Here is a 10,642-nt window from a genome sequence, read left to right on the forward strand (position 1 = left end):
CTTTGTAATAAGTCCATCTGAATGGCAGGGCGTTCTTACATGGTTGACATGGGATATAAGACCAACCATTAAGAAGCTGTTCTTCTGAGGGTTGGGAGTGGAGGATACTGCAGAATTTATGCCAGACTTTCCAAAGGTGCATCTGGAAAAATAAAGAAGGGTTTCCAAGGTGATCCAAGGTGGGCTTCCAGCATGTTCCAAAGACTGACAGCTGGAGAGAGCAGGTGCGTTAGACACCACAGAATGCTTTGTGCAATGGACTATGGGGCAGGGCCCAGGAGTCTATGAAAGGCAATATGATCCTTGTTCTCCTGGCAAGGACCACCACTTAGGGGTTCTGTTCTCTCCTACTCAGAATTCTAATTCTTGTGCAAGAGAGGCCTGGTCTGTTGCATTCCAAGTCCCACAGTCCCCTGTACTTCCTCCTGATGCACACAAAGCTTCTGGCTCCTGACTAATCTGTCCTAACCTTGGCTGTTGCATCCATTTGGGAAGTGAGCAAAGATATGGAAGATCTCTCTTCCCTGTTTTCTTTCTTTAATTGTCTTTCAAATAAATAAATCTTTTTGAAAAGGAATATTCTAAACCTTTATTGAGAAACATTAACAATGACCTCAATACACGAAAGAACATCCCATGTTTATGAAAAGGTGCACTTAACACTATAAAGATGTCAACAGTTCTCAGATTCAACAACAGAGCCAACACAATTTCAATTTTAAAATAGAGATCTGACTTCACAAGCCGGTCTGAACATTTAAATGGAAGAACCCTGGGATGACAGTGACTAAACACTTCTAAACTAAAGCTGACTCATATTCCTCCATTTTTTTATTATAAAGGAATAATAATTAAAATCATGTGTAAAAGGATGTATAATGGAGTTCATCTTGCAGATTAATGTAGAAAGAACAACCTAGTAAATAATATGAAAGCATTCACTAGTTATATAAAATATTAAAATGCTTTAAGTCACATCAGAAGCAAAATCAACTCCAAACCTAAGAGCCCCATTTGAAGGGAAAACTTGTAGAAGCAGAGGCGTGCAAATGTGCTCATGACCTCAGAGTAGACAAGGGTTTCTTCAGTGAGTCATAGAATGTGCAAATGAAAACTTAACACACCATCAAATTAAACATAACTTGGATGTAACAGAAAGTGAGGATAAAGTGATATGCTAGAAACTTTTTTTGAACCCATATAACAACAACAACAACAACAACAAAATCAGTGTCTGGAGCATTTTTTAAATTGTCAGAAACTGAGAGAAACAGAGAGAGAGAGAGAGAAAGACGCTGACCTTCCTGCACCAAGTATTTGTAAATCATAACTAGGCATTAAGCAAGAAAAGGAATGGGAGGGACAGATGTTCCTCCTGCTGTTAGAGGTGAAATACATGTTTAAACCACCTTAAGGCACCACTTTACACCTTCCAGATTGGAAAACATTGAACAGCCAAATCAGTTAGATGTTGAGGAACATCACTCAGATCCACTGAATGAGGAGTGACAAGGGCTGCTCTGTAGGGAACACCCCATGATAACCCTCTGTCTCTAAACTCTGTGGCTGATGTTACAGTTGGGATAGATTCCAGACCCTCCTCCCCCACCCATTTTCTGTTGTTGCTGGATGCCTCACTTCTTACACGTGGCCAAGATTCACAGTCCTACCCTTGTCTGAGCAATGCACTCCTTCCTAGTCTTTCATGGTTGCATCTTCTGCGTTCTCTGAGTTGCTCGAAATATCACCTCTTTGGTTTACTCTATTTGCCACCCTATCTAACTTGGTTTTCCTCATCTATTCTCTAGCTCTTCTTTGATTGTTCTCCTACAACAAGTAAATAGATTAAGTTTTCAGTTATGCAGTGATGTATGTAGTTGTGCACACACTTCTGCCTGTCTCTGATCTTAATAACTTCCCTGAGGGCAGGGGCTCTGTCTCTTTCACCTCAGACTATTCCACTGGACTTTCCACGTTAGACATAACAGTTACTCAGTAAACCTTTGCTGAGTTGAACAGCTGAATGAAAACACTGCATAAATTCTGCCTGTGCCTGTTTAAAGAACTTGGGTGGTTTAAGAGGATGTTTATCAGGTCCAGCTCATGGAAAGAATAATGGGATCTCACAACAGCTATGTAATTTTTTAATATTTATGTAGAGGGAAAGGGAAATGTTTACTTGATCTTATTTTTGACTGCAGAAATTTAGCCACTGTGTCCCTGAATATTTCCACAAAAACTTTTTCAACAATTTTATACACATTAAAAAGAAATCTTTCCACTAGGCTAAAAGTTGTCCAATGCCCAAACTATTTGGAGACATGCCCAGTGACTTGGGGTTTGTTCCAGTGCACATTTTACAGAAACACTTACAGATGGAAAGAAAGATTGGATATTGAGGACTTCAATGTGCAGGTGACTTAGGGCTGGATTCCTTTTGCATGACTCTTAAATTTACAAGGCTCTCTGAGGGTTTTGTGTTGTTTTAAATTCTATGTGTTTATTTATAATGATGAAAGCAGCATTAGCTTAGATTATCCTTTCTGTAATCTCTTATTTGTCTGCTGCTGCATTTAATTAAATTTTTTCATGGTTAGAACTTGAGTTGTAAATAATAGTTGCCGTGATAATATACTTAAGAGATGGGATAAGTAGACAGAGGTATTTGAGAGCCACTTGAAGTTGAGCAAAACATGGAAATAATGCAAGATTTGCATTTTCAGACATGAGAATTACACTTCGGTTCAAATAATCACCAGTACAAGTAAAGTGAGACAGATTCATTAAACAGTGGTTAAGAAAAGTAAGGTATATGGAGGACAGATGTATCAAACTAAACGTGAATAAATGCTGTCTTTGGATCCTCAAATATTTAAAAAGTATTCAATTTCCTTTCCTAACGACATTCTGATATGTGAATGTCATGGAAATAAGGGATATCTTTGTTTTCTATTGAATTTGTAAGAGCTACACTATAAAGCACTCTGTGTGAATGATATACAATGTTTTAAGAATGTAAAACCAGTGATCAAGCGTAACTGTTGACTGCCTTGATCAAAAAGTAATTTGGATGTAGAGGTCAATATTTTGCTTTCACTTGAAGTTGATGTGAAAGTTACATTAAGTTGACATGAAGGTAGATGAGGAACTGCCTTGTATTTGATTTCCGCATCTACATGACTCTACAGTTTAAAACTTGCTAGAAAAAATGAAGACTCGATGAATGAATTTTCATTCTAAGTATACGTGTATCAGGATAGAGTTGAGTTAGATATTACTGTGTACAGGTAAAAACGAAGTGTTCTGAGCCTTGCCAAACCTGAATGCCATAGCACAGTTAGTGCTTTTCTAATATTTAATTTAGGACTGCTATCTTAACATTTCAATAAAAAGAAGAAAGAAGGTAGGTCTGACGCAAAAGTAGGGTTTTCATTTCACTAGTAGACTTTACGTTTAGGAACTGGAGTTGTAGTAAGCCAGGAATAGAGGAACTGCCCACTCTTCCAGGGTTTCAAACATGTAAGCGAAGGCACTAAGATCGAGCTCCCCAGACTAGTGGTCATACAAGTAGTGGTTGGGATGATTGCAGTAAGCTCTGATCAGAAAAATCACATTCCGTCTTGAATCTCTTACAAACTCACCCTCCCAGATACCCAGCCCTACCTTCTCCATGCCCTTGGCAGACTGCTACCAGATGGAACTGAGGAAGGCGCTCCCTCAAGGGCCACCTGTTGGGAGGCCACGCTGTACCCACCTCAGAAACACGGAGCCGGGGCTGTCTGTGGAGCTGTGCAGGGCCTCTCCTCTGCCTTTCTTGGGACTGCCAGGGAGCTCAAAGCGGAAGACCGTGTCATTGGAAGACGGCCTCTTTTTCACCATTGTACCTGTGTCTGCTGTGGAGGTGAGACCCAGCTCACATCCTCATGTCTGGAGCTCCCGAAAGAAGTGAAAATCGCTGAGCTGCAGCTCCAAACCGTTCCTGTATTGCAGGAAGCATTTCTTCACATGACTCCTAATCTAGCTGAGGCTGTTTTTTTTTTTTTTTCAAGTCAGTTAATGAGTAACGTGTAGGTAGGATATGGGGTGGTTTTCATCATGCCGACGATTATTTTAAAGGGAGAAATAGCCATGTTTGGAAAGTTCACAGTTTAGCAGATTCATAGGGAGACCCCTAATTAGAGAATACTTTTCTAGGTAGAAAAGTCTATGGGAAAATGCAAACACTTAAAGGAAGCAGAGGAGCAGAGTCAGGCAGCATCAAGTCATGAGAAGCGAGGATGCTTTCTGTGACCAGCGGGGTGAGCAATGTGGAATGGAGCCTTGCACACTCAGAATGTGGCCGGCCCTCACTGTACTGCAGCTGATGCACTGGATGCTTAAAGCTGTACTCCCTGGTTCTTGGGACCTGAAGGGTTCTGGAATGCTGATGGAAGGTCCTTGCAGGAGGCAGGGACCTGTGCCCAGTACACACACACACACACACACACACACTGGGAGGTGAGAGTTTGTGCTCTATCTCTTGTTTACTGATGGAGTCCCCCCAGTGGCCCCCATCCTGCTGTGTTTGATATCTGCCGCATCTTCTGCGCAGGCGTAGGATGAAATGGTATCGGAGAACGTGCTGTGGGAATTTGCAAATATTCTATATGTTCTGTATATTAGGATCTTGATCCATATTTTACAGACTTCAGGAAACTCAGGAGACCTGTTTCTTCATATGACTGACTTAAAGTTATTAGTGTTCTTCCATGAGTGTTCCTAGGAACTCCAAGAACCTTGTCTGAAAGAAGCTACACTCTCTCTTCTTGCTGTCCTTGACCTAAGAGACGCTCACAGCTTCTGGCTGTGGAAGAGAACCAAGTTTCCTGGGAAATCAGACCTTTAGCCTTGGCCTTATTAGCACTTTGCTCTCCCACTGATAACCAGGCAGGGACAGGGCTGTGTCGCTCCGTGTGCAGTACTGTCTCCAAGCACGCTTTCGAAATAAGACATATTATCTTTGCCAGTGGTGCCTAAGAAGGTGACCAACTTTATCCTGCTTTGCTTTGGATTTTGCTCTGACTAGAAGAGAATTTCCTGAATGCTAAGCCCTCGGAGCTGGGCTGGGCTGTCTGTGACAGGCAGTTACCCTTGTTTTCAGAAAACACCCCTTTCCATCCTCCACACTCCTGCTCCAGCTCCAGCAAGGGACCACGCCCAGCTTCCCTTCTTGTCCCTCATTGATGGCGTGGTCTGCATCTTCTCTCTGCTTCCTTATTTCTATGCTGTAGTTGAATTGGAAATGTCCTTAGAAAGTCACAAATTATACCAAAAGATTGGATTAAGTCAATCACTCTATCTCATCTAGGAGCAGCAGCCTGCATGGAGTTGATGCTTCTACTGAATGTTCAAGTCTAATTGGCATGGATGTGAATAACCAATACAGTGTTGTGTGCTGCTCTCTCTCAGGCAAGTCTGAATTTCAACCTGGGGCGGTACTTAACTAAGAATGAAATAGTTCTAATGAAGGAAATTCCAACAACAGCTCTGACTCTTTGGGCATATTTTTTAAAGGGTGAGTTTCCCATGTGCTCCTGCAAAATTTTTGCAAACTTTTAAGGAAAGTTCTGTGCTAGTTGCAGCAACAAACTATGTCAAGAAATAGTTCTTTGTTCCAGCAGTGCAATTAGGAAGAGAAATGTGCCTCATTGAAATGATAACAAAGAGTAAGAGGCTCAGAGTCAGCACATGTGCCATTCTTGAGTCTCTGTGTTATCTACTCTTTTTAGAGTGTCTGTAGCAGCTCTTATAAATAATTTTATAAACAATATTCAATTCTTGCCAAAATTGCATTTTTTTTTTGTAAATAAAGACACTTCTTAAGGATAAGCAACTTGATCATAATTCAGTACTAAGAAAGCGGCCCTCCTGTGATTCACTCATTCAGCAAGTGTTTCTGGACCATTTACATTGAAAAGAGGCACGATCGGTTCAAACTGGGATGACATGGGACAATCTGATAGAAACAAGGTAGGGTTTGAGTTGAGTTTCAATGAGCAGACAAAGGACAGGGCTTGGGGCAGGTGTGTGTGTGTGTGTGTGTGTGTGTGTGTGTGACATAGTCTGTATTGGTGAAGTAAGATATGGATTTGAGCATCAACATCTGTATAGAAGGCAGGCTGTGAAGCAGTCTAGATACTAGTGTGCTGAGCCCAAACTTTCCCTATAGGCAAAAGTCATGAGAGAATAGTTTAATGGTCATGAGCAAGACACCATGGAAGCAGAAAGGGATAAGCTGGACCGGGGCTGCAGCTGTTTGGATCTTATGGTATTTCATGTAGGTAGTAGTTTACCAGTCTACAAGAAGCACTTTGGAGCAGTTAAAACAGTATTGACCCAACTCTTATGTAAGATGCTGAGTTAATTCCTTATCATAAGAAATTGTGCCAAAGATGAGATTGCTGGAAGTCTGGAGCAAGGGTCACAAACTCGAATGCCTTCAGGAGCCAGACAGGTAACACCAGGAAGCAGAGACAGAGTCAGCAAAGAAGAGGGGAAAGTGGGGATGCTGATGTTTCCTCTGGGGTGTTTGAGTTACAACACCTGCTGATGTGCTCAAGCGCTAAGAGTAGTAACAAGCTGAGCTAGGTATGATCATGGAACCACAAGAAATTCGTGGGTACTGGAGTAGAGAACAGGCTGTAGCACCCACGGCCACAACATCCACTGGCTCACACAAAGACCAAGATACAGCAGAAAACTGTGCCGGGTAAGGGCCAAGCACCTACTGGCACATGTGAGATCTGGGTCTGGGAATGGGCCTGGTGGGGACTTGGGAAATTTCCCTGATGGGACATAGTTCCTGCTGGTGAGCATGTGATTCAGGCCTGGGTGTTGGTCAGGCCTGGAAACGTAGCTCTGCTTGTCAGCAAGTGTGTGGGTTGGTTTGACGAGGTGGTGGGGTGGGGTGGTTGGACCAGGCAGGGCCAGGCTAAACCTTAGCACACTGGTGGGTGCAGGAGCCAGGCTAGAGTGCAGGCCGTACTGGGCTAGGCCATCGCAACTACTGGTTTGCATATGCCAGGGATGGGAGCAGGCTGGGCAACACCAGCAGTGAGAGTTGGAACTGGGTCAGGCTGCAGCATCTGATGGCAAAGGCCAAGACAGAACTGGGTCAGAGCAACCACTGGCACCTGTAAGATTTGTGGCTGGGAGCCGGCCTGATTGGGGAGCTAAGATGGTGCATTGGATGGGTAGTGGTACCCCCTGGTGAGTGCAAGAGCAGCAACTGGGCTGGACATGACTGTTGTGTCCCTTGGCATGAGTGTGGACTGGGTCTGAGGTGTGCCAGCCTGGGCTCTACTGCAGCACTCACTGGTACTCGTGAGAGCTAGGGTGGATGTAAGATGGACTGGGCTAGGTCTCTGTACTTGTTGAACCACAAGAAAGCTGGGTCTAGAGGTGGTCCAGGCAGGGCTGGGATGTAGCACCTAACAGTGAGAACCAGAATGAGTGTGGGTCAGTCAGGCAAGGCTGCTGTTCCTTCCAGGATAGGAGGAGGGCCAAGTCAGGCTGGGTCAAGGACCCACCAGTGTGCATGAGATCTGTCAAATGCCAAGGTAAAGGTGGACCATGCCAGTTTGGGTCACAGCACCCACCAGAACACATAAGACTCAGGGCAGTTGGGGGTGAGCCTGGTAGAGGGCAACAAGGAATCCCCTGCTGGGCCATTGCTCCCACTGGTGAGTATGAGAACTGGCAGTGGGGCCAGACCAGGCTAGGCAGAGCCACAATACCTGTTGGCCTATAAGTGAACTGATTTAGGGGAAGAGCCAGACTGGGCTAACCGACTATATCCACTGGTGGATGCTTGAGCCAGAGTAAGTGCAAGCTGGTTTGGCTCTGCAGCAGCGTCACCTGGCAAGTGCTGGAAAGAGGGGCAAGTCCTGTGAAGCTAGACTGCAGAACCACCTGGAAAGTCCAAGATCCTGGACTGGGAGTGGACACTTCTCTGATGGGCTGCAACTCCCACTAGTGATCATGAGAACTAGGGCGGGGGGAGGGCCTGGCTGGACAAGTAGTAGCACCTGTTGGCATGATGGCTACATGGTAGGGTTGGTTGGGCTGAGCTAGGCTACACACCCATTGGTAGTATAAAAGCCAAATTGGATTGGGACAGACCAGATCAATCTGCTGCACATACTGTCATACACAGGAACTATGGCTGGGGAAGGCCTGGTGGGGATTATTGGGGGTTGCTCCAACTGGGCTGCAGTTCCCACTGGTGTACATGAGGGCCAAGCATGTGGTGGGTGTGGGTGCACTGGGTCGCAGCATCCATTGATTTGAATAAGATAGGGGACTAGAGACAGAACTGACCTAGCAATTGTAACCACTAGTGTGTGTGTGTAGGCTGATGTGGGTGATGGACTGAACTGGACCCCCATACTGCCTAGCACACACAGGAGTCAGCTCTGGCGTCACCTCTGGTGTGGTTTCTTTGGTGAGCTGCCCCAGCTGAACTGCTGGACTCAGTACTCCAACCACGGGGAGAATCATGGACTGATGGTAGAGTGCATGTGTTAGAACTGGGCCTTCTCAGTGGCTCAGGCAGAGCAGTAGACAGCATACCCATATGCACATTTAAGATATGACAGTCCATTGGGGGCTACAGAAGACATCTGGGATCATAGCAGATAATGGAGGACAAAACAAATTGGTTAATTATCCCAGCCAAGCATTGATAGCAAATATCTGGGTGAACGAAGGTGGACTTTATCAGCCAATAGACCTTGGAAGGATTTCTTCACCCTTGGAGCAACAAAATCAACGACATTTCAGAACTATTAAAACCACTTGAGCAGAACCCTTGGAGCATGCTCCACATTGGGACCCTGGAATGACATTGGATGGCTGGTCCCCATCCCCAGATACTGATGCAGTTAGGATTCTGGGTGCAGCTTCTCCCCTTCTCCCCCTCTTTCCTCCAGATATAGGAAGAAGAAAAAGAAGCAATAGTCTCACCTACTGTCCCTTAATCCTCAACCCTTCCCACCCTAATCACTGGTCTACATGGGCATACATCTTTCTCAACTAAGAAAAAATAAATCTGACCACAATTCCAAGCAGTTGTTTGGAGTTTATGTTCAAAGGTGAATAAGGTTATGATGGCATATGACTGCTGAAAGTTGAATTGTGATTGCCCTGTTTTGGAGACTGCTGACAATTGGCAATTGAAGAGCAGTCATTGGTAGCACAGGGCTTACCCTGCCTGTCTCCTTTGGCCATTTAGATGTGGCCTCTGCTTAACACACTCCTAGCCTGGGCTACAGCTTTCATTTTTATGTGTGGAAACGGAAAAAAAAGACCAGGTAATCAAAGATAAACATTGGAGTAGGGCGTCTGTGTAAATGCAGCAAAAACAGGAGCAGACACACTGGCCAAAATAAATAGCAATCATGCTTACTGGAATACAATTAAAATAATGGTACGTGCAGATTTATGTCCTTGCATGGAAAGTGAGATTTAGAAGCAAAATATCAAAAGCTAATAATCCATAGGCAGTTTTTGTTAAGGTCACCCATGATGAAAACATCTTGTATTCCTGATGCTTTCTTGTTAGCAGAAATCTCTAAAATATTTCATATAAGATAAGGCACCTGACCTTGCCTGGGAAGCCCCACCTTCAAAGGGGATGGCCCTGTGTCTGGTACTGAGAGGCAGCGCCCTCTGGTGGTGTGGCAAAGTTGTAACGTTTGATTCCCTCTCCAGCCGGTTCTGCCTCACTTGTTCTCAACATGTGCATTTCAACTTAAAATCCCTGGCCTGGGGCATGTTGGAGTCTTCACAAGCTCTGGCCTTCTTGTTTTAAACTTCACAAATTAAAATTTGACCTTGAGATTTTTTTTTCTTTCTTCAATGAAACAAGGTCGATAGTTGAAAGAATTCAGTGTTGTGCAATGATGATAGTCTTTGATCATTATATGCAAACATATTGGAGACCACAAATTCACCTGCCAGTGGTAGATAGATAGGTGGTGAGGGATTTATACTTGTAATGTCCTACATCTGTCCCCCTCCTCCTCTTTCTGCCAGCTCATTGGGATTTGAATATGGAGGCAAAGGACCAAATTGAAAACACCAGAGTTTCACAACTGAGTTTTCCAGAGGCATGGGGTATAAATTTGCATAATATAAATATAATTAAGCTAGATTCCCTCTACAGTTAGGAAAAGTTAGAAAATTCACCTGATTCAGCTCCAGCTGTTGTGGCCACTTGCAGAGTGAATCAGTGAACAGAAGATCTTCTTCTCTGTCTCTCCTCGTCTCTGTGTATCTGCCTTTCCAAGAAAAATAATTTTTTAAAAAAATAAAAGATTGGGCCCGGCGGCGTGGCCTAGCGGCTAAAGTCCTCGCCTTGAACGCCCCGGGATCCCATATGGGCGCCGGTTCTAATCCCGGCAGCTCCACTTCCCATCCAGCTCCCTGCTTGTGGCCTGGGAAAGCAGTCGAGGACGGCCCAATGCATTGGGACACTGCACCCGCGTGGGAGACCTGGAAGAGGTTCCAGGTTCCCGGCTTCGGATCGGCGCGCATCGGCCCGTTGCGGCTCACTTGGGGAGTGAATCATAGGACGGAAGATCTTTCTCTCTGTCTCTCCTCC

The 10,642-nt window shown here is 44.6% G+C and overlaps 1 protein-coding gene across 1 annotated transcript in view; it reads right to left on the reverse strand.

Moving 5' to 3' along the window:
* The window catches only part of GRAMD2B (GRAM domain containing 2B), a 98,287-nt gene extending 94,295 nt beyond the window's left edge, over positions 1-3,992 (reverse strand). Inside the window, exon 1 of the mRNA XM_012927385.2 lies at positions 3,755-3,992. Within this exon, the coding sequence (XP_012782839.2) occupies positions 3,755-3,879 (125 nt within the window). The 5' untranslated portion in view covers positions 3,880-3,992. The remainder of the gene's footprint in view (positions 1-3,754) is intronic.
* Positions 3,993-10,642: the final 6,650 nt, after the last annotated feature.

The sequence above is a fragment of the Ochotona princeps genome, chromosome 19 (genome assembly GCF_030435755.1).
Source record: "Ochotona princeps isolate mOchPri1 chromosome 19, mOchPri1.hap1, whole genome shotgun sequence".
NCBI classification, from domain to species: Eukaryota; Metazoa; Chordata; class Mammalia; order Lagomorpha; family Ochotonidae; genus Ochotona; species Ochotona princeps.